Source organism: Sphaerodactylus townsendi, linkage group LG03 (assembly GCF_021028975.2).
Source record: "Sphaerodactylus townsendi isolate TG3544 linkage group LG03, MPM_Stown_v2.3, whole genome shotgun sequence".
NCBI classification, from domain to species: Eukaryota; Metazoa; Chordata; class Lepidosauria; order Squamata; family Sphaerodactylidae; genus Sphaerodactylus; species Sphaerodactylus townsendi.
The window spans coordinates 81,947,535-81,965,097 of record NC_059427.1 but is presented as its reverse complement, the minus strand read 5'-3'; the positions used below and the strand labels follow the sequence as shown (position 1 = coordinate 81,965,097).

The 17,563-nt window shown below is 40.3% G+C and overlaps 2 protein-coding genes across 3 annotated transcripts in view; one reads left to right on the top strand and one right to left on the bottom strand.

The window, feature by feature from the left end:
* The first annotated feature begins 4,771 nt into the window (after positions 1-4,771).
* LOC125427649 (neuropeptide Y receptor type 2-like) lies at positions 4,772-15,579 on the top strand. Of its 2 annotated transcripts, XM_048487181.1 has the most exons (3): positions 4,772-5,121; positions 6,530-6,585; positions 13,123-15,579. In XM_048487181.1, the coding sequence occupies exon 3, from the start codon at positions 13,172-13,174 to the stop codon at positions 14,324-14,326; it is 1,155 nt and encodes a 384-aa protein (XP_048343138.1). In that variant the 5' UTR covers positions 4,772-5,121; positions 6,530-6,585; positions 13,123-13,171; the 3' UTR covers positions 14,327-15,579. The 2 variants fall into 2 exon arrangements, with proteins under 2 accessions (XP_048343138.1, XP_048343137.1); XM_048487180.1 differs by lacking the exon at positions 6,530-6,585.
* LOC125427650 (glutamic acid-rich protein-like) overlaps positions 7,114-17,563 on the bottom strand; it is a 42,537-nt gene continuing 32,087 nt past the window's right edge. Inside the window, exon 3 of the mRNA XM_048487183.1 lies at positions 7,114-7,577. Within this exon, the coding sequence (XP_048343140.1) occupies positions 7,216-7,577 (362 nt within the window). The 3' untranslated portion in view covers positions 7,114-7,215. The remainder of the gene's footprint in view (positions 7,578-17,563) is intronic.

The following is a 17,563-nucleotide window of genomic DNA, read 5'->3' as shown; positions in this document are numbered from 1 at the left end:
CCGAACACAAGGATTTTTATTGCAACAACATCATGTTCCAAAAATTAAAGAGTCCCTCTTACTTAATTATCTCTAATTAGTTTTTTCTTCTTAAGGAGCAACCTTTTGATTTGGGACAGAAGCAGCAATATGATTTTTGTCACTGACAGGAACAAAAGCCAGACTAATTAGCTTTAAAAATATTAAATATTCAATTAAATAAATGTTTTTATATTTGGCTTATTATAATACCCTTTTCTTCCAATGATTCAGGTTTCCAAAGAATATGCATGCTTGATGAGAACTGGGAGAACAGGAAAAGGGGTGGATGCAGAGATACACTCCTATTCCAGGCAGTGGAGTTTCTGCCCAACTTCTCTTGATTTGAGATCTTGCTAGACACTGGCCTTTTCTACACAGCACAAATAAAATGTCTTGAGGACATTTTAAAAAAAGTTTTGAGGGAGAACTCTGCACAAGCTTTTCCCCAGGAAATCTTCAGGATGTTTTATTTCTGCTCAAATTTGTGAAATGCTAAACTAGCAGTCTTTTCTCTTCAAGATGGGTTGAAGACATTTCTGAGCAGCAAGCAGGAAACGTCGTATTTTCCCCACCCAATTTCTAACAGCTTATACTGCAGCTCGCACCTGCCATTGTCTCCTGTTTGTGATTCTTCCTGCTGCTAGCCATTTGGTGAAAGTTTCCTTAGGAAGGTTTCCTCTGCTTGCAGCTAATGCACCGGAATTTTCACTGTATAAAGTACATTAATAAAGTTAGTTTGGACAGTTGTTATTTTGAGGGAGATGTCTTTGAAGGTATGACAAATCGAAATATATTGCTGATTCTTGTGTTGTTGTATTGGGCAGCACGAATCACAAACCGGAGAAAATGGCTCGCACAAGCTGTGGCAAAAATGAAAGTGATGGCTAGTGGGGGAAGGGAGGCAGGAAAAAGAATTGCAATCCTTTTTTTGTCTGCACTATGCGGACAAAAAGCCAAAACAGTTCTTTTTAAAATGCCTGCAAGACATTTTATTTCTGCTGTGTGTAAAGGGCCATTGTCCAAACCAAGTGTCAGAATCAGCTCTTGTCCTTGCTGAAGGTCCCAGAATCCACAAAATGCTTATTCCAATCCAGAAGTGAGGGGGCTAAATCTGGAGGTGATGTGGGGCCATGCTGGAGGCTTGGCCTCCCCCAGGGCACTTTCTCCAGTGAAGGGACCACTGCTGCCCTCCATGTCAGTCAGACACAGCACAGAGCACTGCATCAGCGCCCCTATGCCCCCACTGTCTGTACCGGTGTAGCAGGGATGTTCTGGAGGCATGGATAAGGGTGGGGATTAGTTGGCTTCCATGTGACCTTTGCCTGCCAGAACGCTAGTGCTGGCGGCTTGGGTTTACAAAAGGCCCAGAGAGCCCAATGGCAAGCTTTTCAGTGGCAGGGAGGCTTTTTCTGTGTTTTACCTTCCTGCATCTCGAAAAAACCCTCTTGGAGGTGGTGGGGTGGCGCCAAAGCGGTGCCATGTTCCACTACTGGGAGCTCTGTATTGGGCTGCCCATCCTTAGGGATATCACAGCTTAAAGAAGGCATACCTGTTTCAGCATTTGATTCTAAATCTAAATTAATTAAATATATGACTGGAAAATATTTTTCCACAGCTTTTCATCCCCCATTCAGATTTAATAATACACTGGATACACAAAGCAAGAAAGACCTGGACATTTTAATATCCAGTGTAAAAAACAACTAATATTCCTTTCTTTACTCTTACTCTTTTTTTCTCTCTTGCACAATGGATGCCAAGAAGAAATTTCCATATGTTGCAATATCAAAATATGCAATCCAAACAAATGATCCAAATTAAGCGATTTATGCAAATATGATGACATGGCCTCATTTATTTTCAGTTATGCCATTTTGCTGGATTCTTGTGTATGTGTTCCTAAGACAGAGGTTTGTTTTGTTTTTTTAAATATAGAGACTCTGAGATCTCAAAGTTATCAGTATAGCATTTCTACAGGAAAAAACACTAGACTTCTAAGCTCATCTTCTCCAGACAACATCTAAAGGGTTGCTAAACACCAGGTGCTGTATCTTTAGGAGAAAAAAAAACCTATGTATATTTAATTTTGTTGTCAAATAAAGGTCACAAAACTTCATTGTTTCTAGTATATCCAGGCTGGAAATGATATACAAACAGTTCCATTCAAGAACTATTCAGTTGTCCAAGGAAAGAGACTTACATTCAGCCTCCTACCAGGTGAACAGAAATAGATCCTTGATATTGTGTTGTGCAACAAAAGCATGTATAAAGTGCCATGGCTGCATGGGTCTCTCAGGAGAATGAATGTAGTTGCATTGCAGTCCCTGTTCTCGTGGCTCTATTGTGACATTGTCTGTAGCAGCAGCCTGGAGAAATAAGTCAGCGTCATGGACCTAGTCAGTCTCTTAGCAGCTTTTATTATAAATGAATGTCATTGCTTTTTTTTTTGGTAAATCAATCACTAGAGACGTTTAGGTGCAGCTTGCCTATTAAATTAATAAGGCTGGTTATGCTACAGAGCCCTCGGTTACAATTTACCCCATAAGCTCATTTATTGAATGGCTGGAAGCTGCAGGTGATGTGAAAAGACATGCTAATGTGCTACAGGGAAGGATAATTGTATTTTGAACATGCTGCAGCTTTTCTTTGTCTGTTGAACCATCTGGTTTCTCTCCACATACAGACGCCCCTTGCCACTTTTCTTGTAAGGATCCGCTTAGAATCAGAGCAGTTCCAAGATCTGACTATCCCCGCCCCCTCCACCCTTCACATTTGCTGCTTTGTATAGATCTGCATTTCAACATACACAAGCATTCAGCTCAAACTGGTACAGGATTCTGACCACCACACCCCCCCCCCAAAAAAAAAAAAACCTTATATACCTTTTATTCTTGGGTTCTAGGTTGTATATTCGTTTTGATACCAGGTTTCAGGCTGAGGTGTCTGAAAACCTGCTGTTTCTTCTTTTGAATTGGAGCCTTTTTCACTATGCCAATTGTAAACCCAGATGCATATCTAAATATCAAATACTTGTTGATCCAATCCAATTTGTTGATCCAATCAACAATCCTGATCAACCAAATCCCCCCAATATTTGTTGATCCAATCTTTCAGTTATCAATCCTGAGGGAACACCTGCTTTCCAACACTTCATCCTCTCAGTTTATAATTTAAGACCACAGACATTGCAATTTGAGATATCCAGAATGCCATTAAAATATTTTACTGGTTTACTGAAACTCTTTTTTTGCTTTCCTTTTGTCCCAGTAGGAGCCTCCTAATTTGCCTTGAAATTATACAAGAGGTGAAACATCATGAACATTTTTGTTTATGCACGCTGATGCTGATGAAACAATTAGCAGCCCTTCACTTCACTCTCACACAACTGCTGGACATATCAAAAGTATGGCTGGAATAAGTGTGCTTATGTTTATTCTCATCTGTTGCTATAATCGGCATTAATTCTGATTAATGTATTGTCGAAGGCTTTCACGGCCGGAATCACTTGGGTGCTGTGTGGTTTCCGGGCTGTATGGCCGTGTTCTAGCAGCATTCTCTCCTGACGTTTCGCCTGCATCTGTGGCTGGCATCTTCAGAGGATCTGAAGATGCCAGCCACAGATGCAGGCGAAACGATCCTCTGAAGATGCCAGCCACAGATGCAGGCGAAACGTCAGCAGAGAATGCAGCTAGAACACGGCCATACAGCCCGGAAACCACACAGCACCCAATTCTGATTAATATTTCATTCAAAGCTGGAACTCGGCTTAGGAAGAAACCAAATGAGATGTCATATGGTTGGCATTTTTTGTGTTTGGTACTCCACCAATTGCTTCAAACATTTTCCTAATTTCATTATTGCGGGATAAAGTTATACATGTGAACTCAGAAGTTAGTCACCTGGGTTGAATCGGTGTAAGTATGCATAGATTTATGCAGTACAGTACAGTACAGTAAACCTTTATTAGGCATAAATAATTCTGCATACAGTATGTTTGTATGATAAACAGCAATACAACGAGGAATCCAGTACACCAAGTTAGGAAAAATCATACACAAACTCTCCGGAGACACACCGTGACATCCATATGTTAATCAAAACTGATTTGAATGACTTCCCATGTTCACCACAATGACCTGAGCCTCAGACATCAAATCAATGTAATTTAGATGATTTGATACATTGAGAGACACATTTTAGTACCGTCTTTGAGATTTATGCATAAAAGTTTATCAAGGAGGAGGTGTGCTGTTGAGTAACACAGAAATTTAATTAATTAAAAATTGTATTTAAGATATGCTAACAGAAGTAATTCACATGTACCAGAGAGCACTTTCAATTTCCAAACAGTAGGCTTGGCTATTGGCTATTTATGTACTTCATGTATATCTCTCCAGTGGGGACCCCACAGCAGCTTACAACATTTTCCTCTAGCAGCCGGTAAACTAATGCATATACCCCTAGGAAACAAAAGTTACTAGAATTAAATATCTATATCTGTACGTGTAAAAAGGAAGACATAATCAATGCTATGAAGTATGGAAGTGATTTGCTCAGGATTGTGAAGCTGATCAGTGCCACAGGCAAACATTGTGTTGCCTCAGGAATCCCTGAAATGGTTCTCTGGCTAGACCCCTGTCTGCAGCCTATATTTTCATTGGGAAGGAATCCAGTATGGGAAGGAATCCAGTATGAATGCTACAGGCCATTTCATCCGTGTAAGAAGCCCCGCAGTGGCTGAACAATGCATGAACAGCAGCTGCTGCTGGCTCCCTCTCTCCCAGTGCTTTGCTGTTTGGTAAACGCACTCCCTTCGCCCTCTCACTTCATGATCTAACAGTGCATCCAGCTATGCAGGGTAGGGACTGTCACTCATTCTCAGAGGCTGAAGCGTAGCTTGTCAGCAGTACCTTTACGAAGAATGAGGCAAACTCCTGGGGAAAAGACTTCTGCATAATTTGGAGGGCTTTCTGGAAGTAACTTTGAGAAAGTGTTTTCCCCCCCCTTGGTTAGTACTAGTTGATCTCACACAGTGGAAGGAGAGTGGGAGGAAATAAACAAAAATTTCTGTTTGGCACAGCAATGAAACAATAACTTCAGGTAAGTGACTCTCTTTTTATTTCATTATCTAGGAAGGGCAAGGTATAAGAAAACCTGATTTTTCGTTTGCTGCGAAGTCTGGGGGAGAACTTGTTTTTCCTGTGTGATTGAGATTTAGCTTGTTTTGTCTATGCCAACATTTGCAAAGCAGCATCTATGTAGTAAATTTTAGGCAGGAGACAGATAATAGTTTTTAAAAGAGAGTTGAAGGTTGTTAAATGGAAATACTGCTTCTGTCACGGCATTCTAGTTCCTTTTGCATGAAGGGTTCTGCAGGTCTCTGAAGCAAATCAAAACATGACAAACCTGTAAATTGGTTGTGGTGGGTTTTCTGGGCTGTGTGGCTGTGGTCTGGTGGATCTTGTTCCTAACGTTTTGCCTACATCTGTGGCTGGCATCTTCAGAGGTGAATCACAGAGGGAAGTCTGTTACACACTGTAAATGTCCATGCCGTAGAACTGAGAGGGCATATAATGGGTGATTATGGCTCATATCACCTTTAGTCTCTGGAATGGTACTGCCTGACACCAGCCTCAGATATTAGTGTTACAGAAACATGTGCAAACAATAACGACAGGAATTTTGAAATGTGGCTGGGACTGGGAGCATGGGACGCAGGATGCTGACAGAGGAGAATGGTGTGAACACATCACTTTTCTCCATGTCTATACTTCAGCACTCCCTGAAAAATTCTGTCCCCTTCTATGTCCCAAGCAGTATTTCTTTTAGTCTGTTTTGATTAGCATCAGAAGCATCGTGCTGGGGTTCTAGCCACTAGCTTTAGAGAAGAAAGGACCAGCTCCTTCATTGATATGTCTACTAGTACACCTCTATCTTTTGCCAAGTTGTTTCTGATCTACTTCTCACATAAAGAATTGGTTTAATTCAGTAATCTCCAATAGCTTTCTATTCCATATCTGTAGCTGAAGTCTTCCATGTGGCAGTCCACAGCAACAAGCTGGCATAAGTGCTATAGATATCTGAATGCTGACTCTTTACCTGTAGTGCTTCCTGCACCCTACCTTTCCCCTTCTTCCATTACCATTCTATTTCTCCATTTCTAAACCAGTAAAATATCTCTGCTAGCATAAATCCTGACATGTCTGAAAAAGGAAATCTTTCATTAATTCAGCTCTTTTTTGTTCATGTGACAAGACTCACACATGATCAATTTCAGTATGGAATATCCCACCCCACCCCACCCCACCCCCCACCCCATTATTCTCTATAACTGGGTTATAGAAAAGAGCAAGAGTCCAGCAGTGCTTTAAAGTGCTTTAAAATTTCTGGCAGGGCATAAGCTTTTCTGAGACACAGCCCACTTCTTCAGAACTGGGTTGCTTAGTCAAGATAGACCTGAACCTGCCAGGTACATAATTCACTGATCATTTCCCCTTTCCTTCTCCAGTGAGCTTGGGAATTGATATCAGGTATCTTCAATTGAGACTGTTTTCGTCTTTCAAGGTATTTCACAAGCATCTAGCTATCTGTTCGGAAGAACCAAGTTGTTCAAATGGAGTGCTCTTGAAATAGGTTGATATTGCTGGGTTCCATTTTAATTGAAGGTATTTAATTGCGGGTCATAGTTTTGGGTATGTTTACTTATGGTATCAGTATGGCCTTTTAAAAATTGGATCGGTTATTGTTTGGTTTTTTATTTAATGTATTTTTATAATGCATTGTCAAAGGTTTTCATAGTCAGAATCAACTGGCTGTTGTGAGTTTTCTGGGCCACAAAAAATTCCATGTCAATTAGTATTTTTATAACCTTTTAACTGCATTGTATTTTTAAGTTTTGCTGCGACCTAGATAGCCCAGGCTAACCTGATCTCAGCAGATCTCAGAAGCTAAGCAGACTGATTAGACTGACTGATATTTGAAAAAGACATCTCCAATCATGACATGGAGGCAGGCAATGGCAAACCACCTGTGAACATTTTTTTTGTCTTGAAAACTCTATGGGCTCACCATAAATTAGCTGCAACTTGATGGAACTTTACATTACCATTTTTAATTTTTATGTGAATTACCTAACAAACCCAAAGGGTTGAGTCAGAAACATTTTAAAGAAAGAAGCAACTGAGGTAAAGCCAGTTATGAATGGCATGGAAGTATTAACTTTCTTTCTTTCTTTCTTTCTTTCTTTCTTTCTTTCTTTCTTTCTTTCTTTCTTTCTTTCTTTCTTTCTTTCTTTCTTTCTTTCTTTCTTTCTTTCTTTCTTTCTTTCTTTCTTTCTTTCTTTCTTATGGTGCCTAAAGACTGCTTATTCATTTTAATATTAAGCAGAGGGTCTTTGCCTTCTTGACCGTGGAAAATGTCCTGGAGCTTGCGGAATAGCCAGAAGATCATGCTTTTGCATCTTCCACTCTTGCATGTCTTCTCCATTATCCTTTGCTTCATGCTTTCTTTAGGCTCAAGAACCATTTTCACAGTTTGTTCACCTCCAGGGTCAGGTGCTTGACAAGGCAGAAAAGCAGAAAATAAGATGAACAGAGATTGGAGTTAGGGGTGTGCTTTTGTGTTTCCTACCCAATTCTGCAATCTTCAACAAAGCAATATAAATTGCACATATAATATATGTGATTGCCCTCTTCTGGCTATATTTTGCAATAGTTTGGTCTTTTCATTTATGTCAGAATGAGAATGTTCTGTATTTTGACAGGATGGTTTTATCTTAAGATACTGATTCACTCTTGAGTTTCTGACAGAATTGCTTTGGATGGAAACTGTCTGACAGAGATCCAATAACAGCTGAATGTACATGTGATAATATGAATCTGGCACAAAACTAAGTATGAGAAGAAGTACCTGGATAGATAAAGTTCAAAGTTGTGCAGGTCCTTCTGTAACAATCCCTGTCCAACCTAGACTAACTGTACTGCCCATTCTGACCCTTCTGTTTGGACATACAAAGACCACAAAGCTGTACACTCAGCATCAAACTAGACATGGTGGCAGGCTAAGTTCCTCTCCTGCACCTTCTTGAGTGCTGAAATGGCTGCTGCTCTCTATGGCTGTTTTGGCATTTGAAAAGATTAGGGGTGGGGAAGGGCAGGATTTTAAAATGACTTTAAAATGACAGTGGTGCTGCCATGTCTAGTTTGGTCCTCAGAAATTCTTCCCTCTAAAGACAGCTTGAGGTTCAAACCAGATGAGACAGCGGAAGACTGAACCTGCTAGGCAGAGGCAAGAATCACAATATTTTACAAAAATTAATAAAGGGTTTATGGTTGGGTCTTCTCAGAAAAGGTGCCATAGAGAAGAGGAAGTCAGGGTCTGACTGATTGATCCCATCCATCTCTGAAGAAGAGGGGGGGAAAGACAGCCACTTCTTCGCCTTTTGCTGTCCCCTGGTTTCCTGCACAACCTGGGTCAAATCACTTTATCACTTTCCTCCATGTTTCTATCAAAGCCTTTATAAGTGCAAGTGGTCCATTACAATTCTCAAGTGCCGCACACTACTGCTTGCAGACAATATATGGATACAGGAGGGGGGGGTGCACTTTGACTATCAATGAAGAATGGTTCAGTGATAGTGTGCATAAAGTACAGCATATTAGCTATAAGAAAGGCATACACTCTCAATGCACACAGGGCAAAGAATTAATTACCTTTCTTCTGCTTTTACCTTTCTTAATGATCATTGGTATGCTGTCAGTCATGCTCACCAAAATTTACAAATCCTAGAATATACCATTCTTTCATTTTTAACCAACATCCCCCAGCGGAAAGGGATTAAAAATAGAGAAGGAAAATGTCACAATCCTGCCCTGGGTCTGCTTTCTCACATGCATGTTGCATGTTTACCTGCATGTAAAAGCATGCTTCTTCTTTGTTGTCATTACCCCAAAATACAATACCCAGCCTTTCATGTAATCAGAGTCTTGGGGTTTCCTGGTAAGGCTGCCTCTGAGTAAGTACAAAGGGCAAAGCTACCAACTACTTTAACTCCGTCCCCTCCCCCTATTGTGTCTTTAATGTGTAAAAGAGTCATTTATTTGTATGCTGCTTTTGCTATTATTTTCCTTCAAACTATGCTTTTCCCATTGTGCTGACTAGAAACAATAAAAATTGGATTTTAATTAAAGACCTTTTTCTGTCTCCAGAGAGATTATTCCTGATTCTTTCTTTTTTCCCTTTCTGCACCTCTTCCTCATTTTTCAGCTCTCAGCTGTCATTTCTCTATTCCTGCTCAACTTCAACTAACCGTTAGGCCCATGATTGACACGCTGACATACTTCACAGAGCAAAGCTCCACAAAACACACCAAATGAATAATTGTAAAAACTCTAGGACACCAAGTTAATCTCCACATGAAAGTTTAGGCAGAAGGTGGAAGACAACAACTTATTTTCCTGAGCAAAAAAATTAAAAAGCTACTCTAATTACTAGACAACAACCACTGAACATACAGAAGGGGAATAAAGTGTTTGTAACAATTGTTAGTAACGTTGACAGTAGAAAATATAACAACCATATTTGCACACACAGATGAGTCTGCCACAACCTACTTAAAAAAAAAAGATTAGATAAATTCATGGGGTGTATCTAGGGATAAAGATAGTTGAGGGAGAGATGTGCATTGTTGCAGCAGTCTTCCTTATGGAAGGAAGGATGGTTTTTCTTTGTGTTGCAGTAGTTCTATTGCATCCTAAGCTCTAACAGTTTTATTATGGCTAAGCTTTTGGAAACTAGCATTCACTTTATCAGGGGCGTGAAATTTAAGAATACACGTTTTGAAAACACAATCAAAACATCCTGTTGTTAGAATCAGAAGGGCAATTAATCAGAATAAAGTTCCTCCAGCTTTTGGATTTGAACTGGCTTGCCAGATCTGACCATTTCCCCCCCCCTTGATGATGTTGTGATATCTATAGTTGAAATCTGCTTTTAGTTTGCCATTTTTAGAGTTTCTATTTTCTGGCAAGGTGTAAAGAATGGCCAGAAAGGGAAGAGAGAATTATGCAGCAGATACGTGCTTGATGGCAGCCAATCAGAACATGTAGCCGATGTTCATACCACACAATTGACTGTGGCATATCTGCACAGTCACATTGCTGACTTATTGGCTCATCATGTTTACAAGCAGGGATGTTTCTTTCTTTTGCCATTCCGTTTGCTGTGTATGAGCATGATGAAAGCAGTGTACACTTTCCTTGCACTCTGTAGCCTATCTCTGATATATTTCAGTTTTCTGAAAAATAACGGCACTAGATTCAACTAGGACGTAATTGTGACAGGGGGCAGGGCACATGGTGAGCTCTGGAGCAGTGAGCATGCGTGCCCTGGGCGGCTGAGCCACACCTGGCCCTGATCAGGTGATGTGCACGAGTTGGAAAGGTTGGAGCACTCTCCCTATATATTAGGCATCATGCGGTTGCGCCGGCCTCTTTCAACACCTGGAGCAAAACTGAGCCACCCACCCTCCCTAATTTTAAAGAGTTGGGGGTGCTGCTTTATTTGTCTCAGCCCTGGCGGTTTGGGCAGAGGAGCACATCCTTGTGGGGAGGCCGAGCTTGCGCGGCAGACGTACTCGCCTTAAGAGGCTTGGGGTGGGGCGGGCTCATGGCATAGGCTTCTGCAATTCGAGCCTGACACCCCAGCAGTTAGAGGGCCACAAAGGGCGGGTGCCCTGGTGGCCCTATACCTCTCTATCCTCCCCAATAGGGATTGGGGTTGTTGCCAGGGTCAGCCAGGGGTGCTGACAGGCTGCTGATCGGATGTGCTCTTCTTGATGGCTCAGCTTCTGCCTTAAGGATGTTGTAATAAAGAGGGCTGCAGCCCATTTTAATTCCAAAGATGTGTCCTGTGATTATTCACCAGAAAAGCATCTGCACATCTGGACGCAAATGGGAACATGTAAAAACATATGGATCCTCATAAGTTTTCCTCAGCATAAAAAGGTCATTTTGGATGTTTCTGCAGTAGGAAAATGACACTCTTCTGCTCCAAAGGATAGTTGATTTTGGAAAATTTGGGGAGGGGGGGCTTTAAAAAATTGTCATGGAACCGGTAGTTCTACTTCAAATCTTCTTCTCTCATGTAGGGACAACATGTAGGATGTCATCTGCATTCCCCATTGTCTCCAATGTGTTATTACTTATGCCACCTGTATTTTTTTGTGAAATGTTACACATTGAGTTTTGACTGGAGCACGTGATAGTCATAGAGAGAACTGATAAGCAGGTCAATCATATCCCCACTCAAGGCTATTCAATGGTCCTTTCTCACAGCAAAATGGTCTTAAGTAGGTACTAGTAGCAAAAAATCAATTGGATCCTGGTGGTATCTGAAAACTGACAACATTTTATTCCCATATAAGCTTTTGTGAACTGGAGCCCAGTTCACAATAAATGGATCAAAGAACAGAACAGTAACAACTGCTAGGGGTTTGAAAAGTGAGAGGTAGAGGATGAAATGTATTTATGTAAATTTTAAATCAAATCAATAAAAAATATAGAGACTATTAATTAGAGTTGCTAGTTAGTTAACACCTATAAAGGGTGAGTAGTCCCAAGTTTTCTTGGTTAACAGCTATACTAAAAATCCTTAGTCTGCTTAACTTGGGAGTGGACGGGGGGGGGGGGGGGGCGGGGAGGGCAGAATGTCAAAACATTGTAATGGGAAAAATCGTCTAGTAGAAGAAGAAGAAGAAGAAGAGTTTGGATTTATATCCCCCCTTTCTCTCCTGCAGGAGACTCAAAGGGGCTTACAATCTCCTTGCCCTTCCCCCCTTGCAACAAACACCCTGTGAGGTAGGTGGGGCTGAGAGAGCTCCGAGAAGCTGTGACCAGCCCAAGGTCACCCAGCTGGCGTGTGTGGGAGTGTACAGGCTAATCTGAATTCCCCAGATAAGCCTCCACAGCTCAGGCGGCAGAGCTGGGAATCAAACCCGGTTCCTCCAGATTAGATACACGAGCTCTTAACCTCCTACGCCACTGCTGCTCCTGAGTATCAAAATCAAATAAGTTGGAAGGCTATCTTCCCTTATTACAGAAACCTTGAATAAATACCGATAAAATTGTCCCTGAAAAATTATGACCCCAAATTATGAATTCTACCTCAGGGAGTAAAACTGGAAAATTCGAAATTTCACACTACATGTCAAGTTATTTTTACACATATATGACTATGTGACATATATATGTGACTATGATAATATGAAGGTCTTATGTACACACAGTCATAATTGCAATAACAGCGGCAAATCACTTAGCTGTTTTGACCTGCTAAACATTTCCTTAACTTTACTTAGTTCAACACATTGTAATGGTTCTATAAGCCATACAGGGAACAATCCCCCCACCCCTAAGGCTCACAGAGCCCCCATGATGGACTTTGTTTTAACATCTCTATCTCAAGAAACATCTTGTGCAGCTGGATGTTAATACATATTCACTGGAGTTTACAACCCAGTAAGTGTACATAGACTTTCAGCATGAAACTACTCATGAGTGAAACCATCACTGATTTTATTTTCTTCCCAAGCCTGTATTGATTGATATATTTATCTGTATTGTTTTATTCAAACCTGTTCCAGGTAGCAGAGCCAAGGTTGCAATAGGTCACAAATGACAGACTGCAGAGCGAAAGGGGTTGTGGTTTATAGATGGGCAGAATGTCTGGTTTATTTGATTATGTCAGCCTGACATTTGGAGGTGTCTTCGTTACTTATTCAATTGTAGATAAATGGAATTTGCAAACAAAACATTTTTAAAAAGAATTCAACTTGGGCCAGCCTTTTAGCTGTTTCTTTGGTAATAATTATATCATGCATATAAAATGGGGTCTAGGCAGGTCAACTTTTCTTTCTGAGTGGCCATGGCAACGATGAACAGAAACCCAGATATGATAATTTTCCCTTCTAGTAGAGGAGTGGGAGGAATGTAGGAATGGGGCTCAGTTTTAAGTACCAGTCCATGATAAGTAATTGTAACCTGAAATGCAGGGTTTTTTTTCCTATGTGAAATATTCTTATTTTTTTATTGTTCTTGTTTACAGACAAAGTGGCTAACTTATACATCCTCAGCCTAGTGGCAAAAAATTAATTATGGGGTTGCTTGATCAAGCCAACAGCACTACTATCTTGAACATGTTGGATAAAAAGTGGTCATTTGCCTGGAACACAAAGAACATAGTCACCCCTAGTCAGGGGCTCCAAGGATCCACCAATGCTATGATGGACAGCACCAAGATCTTGGGAGTCCAGATCATCCTGATAGCTGCCTACTCTCTCATCATTCTGTTGGGGTTCATTGGCAACTCTTTAGTCATCTACATGATAGTGAGATACAAAACCATGAGGACTGTTACCAATTTTTTCATAGCTAACCTGGCTCTGGCAGACTTAATGGTAGACACGCTGTGCTTGCCCTTCACTTTGGCCTATACTCTGCTTGATGAATGGAAGTTTGGGGCTGCGCTTTGTCACCTGGTCTCCTATGCTCAAGCTTTAAGTGTGCATGTGTCCACCTTCACCTTAACTGTGATTGCTCTGGACAGGTACAGATGCATAGTTTTCCACCTGGACAGGAGGATATCCAAGAAGATCAGCTTCACCATCATAACAATTACATGGCTGGTTGCTGCTGTCCTAGCCAGTCCCCTGGCCATCTTCCGAGAGTACAAATATGAAGAAATTCCATCCATCAATCTCAAAATAGCTGTCTGCTCTGAGAAGTGGCCTTCAGAAAACAGAGATGCTACCATATACAGCTTATCCATGCTCCTTTTGCAGTATGTCCTCCCTCTTTCCATCATCTGCTATGCCTACATCAGGATATGGATCAAACTCAAAGGCCATATAAGCCCCACCACTAGGAATGACAGTCAGTGCCGCAGGAGGAAGACCACAAAAATGCTAGTGATGGTGGTGGTGGTGTTTGCAGTCTCTTGGCTTCCTTTCCACATTTTCCAGCTTGCCATTGACTTAGATCTGGTGCTCAACTACCATGAGTATAAACTCCTTTATACAGTTTTCCATGTGGTGGCCATGTGCTCAACTTTTGCTAACCCTCTACTCTATGGTTGGATGAATAAGAACTACCGAAATGGATTCCTCACATTCTTCCATTGCCAGAACAAGCCTGAGAGACTTTATACAGAGGGATCCATCAGAGGTCGATCCTGTACTTTCAGAGCCACCACCTTGAATGGGAGCATCAAACACTCAGCAGGCAATGGACAGCCACCAACACAGGTTTAGCAGACACAAGCAATGGTATCTCCACAGAAGGGCTGGAACCTCAGTGGTGACCATGTTGGACTGAAGCCTTTTCTAATATAGAAATGTGTTGAAATGCTGCTGCTATCATAACCACATAAAAACCTCCTTGTGTATCTTCACAAAGAACAAAATTATCTATGGGTGAAAAAACTAAAACACCAGCCAATGCAAAAGTATCTGTTGCCATAATTAAAAAAACAATGGATAGTATGTTATACATTAAATGCATTGCATATTCTTCTATATGAGAAGCCACTATCTTCTGTTGAATTTCTTACTTCAAATTCATATTTTAAAATTTCTGGATCCTAATCTTTGAGAGTAAACTATTGCTATTATATTGTTACATGTGCCAGAAGTTACTGGAGCCAACTTTCCCTTTAATGGAGGGAGAAAAGTCATTTTTGTGGCAAATATAAAATATTGACAAATATAAAGGTAGAACACATATGGAGATGAAGGAGCATTCCTGTTAGAGATCATATCTGCTACCTCATAGTAGATCCCTAGAGATGGATTCAGCCAACTTGAGTAGTAGCTGTTTGCTCCTCTATGTCTCTTGTGGCATTAAGACTGCATTTCCTTTTCGCACCAAGACACATATCTGCTCACTTCCTTCAGTTGAGTGGTAGATAATTTCACACAAGCCAATTTCTTAACAATTGAGGTCAACTGAGGAAACATCCATAATCATGACACATTATCAACTCCTTTGTCATGAAGGATAGATGAGCCACAGTAAACAGAAGAAAACTAGTTATTATTGGTAATTTGGGAATAAGTAATCAAAACACTTGGGAAGCAGAAGTTATACAGTATATGGATTCTGTAGAAAGTCTTGGTTAAAATATGAAATTGTAAGTTTTCAAACAACTGTAGATAGATGACAATGTTACTTTTATATTTATGTCTCCAGAAAGAATGGCTGTTTTTCATGTACCATCTGCAACTAATAATTGGTGTGGAGAGCAAGTTCCCAGTTCATTCACTGTTTACATTCCACTTCCAGGGGTAGGCGTATTATTAAAAGAGTATACCTCATTGACAAAGTAGATGCTCAACTCTCTAGATAAAAGTTTTAGGTTTTCTGTCTTCATGGTCAATACCTTTCCCTTCTCCTTCATTATTTGTGTTTGCTTTCTTGAAATGGTGAATGTGCCTTGCTGTATCTGCACATGACAATTTATTTTGACAGACACATTGCTAATTTTAAAATAAATACTTCATAATTTCTTTTAGAACCAAATTTTTGATACCAAATATAATATTAATTAATATATTATGCAGTTTATTATATGATATACTACTATCTGCTGTGAGGGACATTTTAAAAACTTGCACCCACCATTCTTGGAGAAAGAGGTATATAAGAACATGAAACATGCCAAAACAACAAACAAAAAAACCCAATTCAATACAATATGAGTCAAAAGTGAAATGAAATATCCAAAATATGCTATGAATTATGGGGATGTAGTAGATTATTACAATGCTGTTATAATGCTGGGGTTTTTTTTTTAACCCTCCAGTGAAATTCTGGGAATAGTGGCCAAGGAGGTTAGACATTCCAAGAAGACAGATCCATCAAGTATCCTTACCAAGATGGAGGAGCTGCATCTCCTATGTAACTTGCTTTTTCTGACAATAGTGATGCAAGCAGGATGATAAGATCCTGAATGGTATTTCACTGGGTCCTATCTCGTAATGAATTACTTTTCACGGGTATCATAACATGTTACAGAAGTAGACAGTGGATCAAATATCACACATTATCAAGGACAGGGATATCGTGATTCCCAGAACATTAGTAAAATGTCATCCACTGCTTTTCCCCCAAACATGTATTTATTTATTTATTTCATTTAGATCCCACTTTTCTCCTCAGCAGGGACCTAAAGTGGTTTACATCAGTCTTTTCATTTTATCATCACAAGAACCCTGTGAAGTAGATTAGAAGTCACCCAGCAAGCATCCATGGTATAATGAAGATGTGAACCTAGGTTTCCCAGATTCTAGCCCAACATTCTAACCAATGTGCCACACTGGGGGTGGTAACCTACACCTGGTCTTCTTCTACAGCTAGCCAGTGGTGTAGTTGTAAGAATGTCTGACTAGAATCTGGGAGATCCATGTTCAGATTCCCACTCTGCCACTGAAACATGCTAAGTTAACTTGGGTCAGTCACACACTCTCAGAACTATTGTGACAATAACATGAAAGAGGAGATAATGATGTATTTCGAATTCACAGGAGGAGAAAGACAGCATATAAAAGAAGTAAATATATAAACAGCAGATACAAAGGCAATGCAGCTGAGGTTTCTTGGTAAGGAAAAGTTCCAATGAACTGCTAATGAAAAAATAACAGATTATATCACTCTACAGTACACACAATCAGAACTGCCTGTGCTGATTCCAGTGTGCACTTCTGTTATCACACCATATAGTTTCACTGTACACTGGAAACTGCACTTCTGTATACACATTTCCATGCTATCAAGACAGCCAAAAATGAAATTCTCATGGATGGACAGAGCGAAAGCAGAAAATGTCAGAACAAAGGTGGTAACCAGGTCTGAAATGACTGTTCAAAACTGTTAACCATCAATGTAAACCCCAGGATTCTGAAAGGGCATGGATTTTTCCAGTAAGCAAAACATTCCTGTGTTGGTCTGAAATTTCAAGAAATCTTCTTAGAGATGCATGTATGAAAACGCAACTCAGAAAAAAAATGTCATTTCAAAATGGTGTTCCTCCTTGAGAGGAACAGGAAAGTATTTGAATCTGGATGGTTGAGGAAATTCATATTCATTCCATAATTCCAAAACAATAGGTAAAAAGCGAAGGTTTAGTTGAGATAAAATTATAATAGCAGGGTTGTTGGCCACTATCTGATTTTGAATGTAATTAAGGTGTGTGTCTGTTAAATGCTGATTTGGACAACCCTATGAATCAATGTCCTCCAAAATGTCCTGTCATCAACAGCCTGGCTCAGGTCTTGCAAACAGAGGGCTGTGGGTTCTTTTATACAGTCAATCCATCTCATGTTGGGTCTTCCTCTTTTCCTGCTGCCTTCAACCTTTCCTAGCATTATTGTCTTTTCCAATGGCTCCTGTCTCCTCATAATGTGACCAAACTACAACAGTGTATTTTAGCTTCCAGGGATAGTTCAGGCTTGATTTGATCCACAACACACTGGTTTGTTTTTTGGCATTTG

Excerpts from the sequence above, each read along its gene's own strand:
- LOC125427649 (XM_048487180.1), top strand. The coding sequence starts at position 13,172 with ATGGGGTTGCTTGATCAAGCCAACAGCACTACTATCTTGAACATGTTG.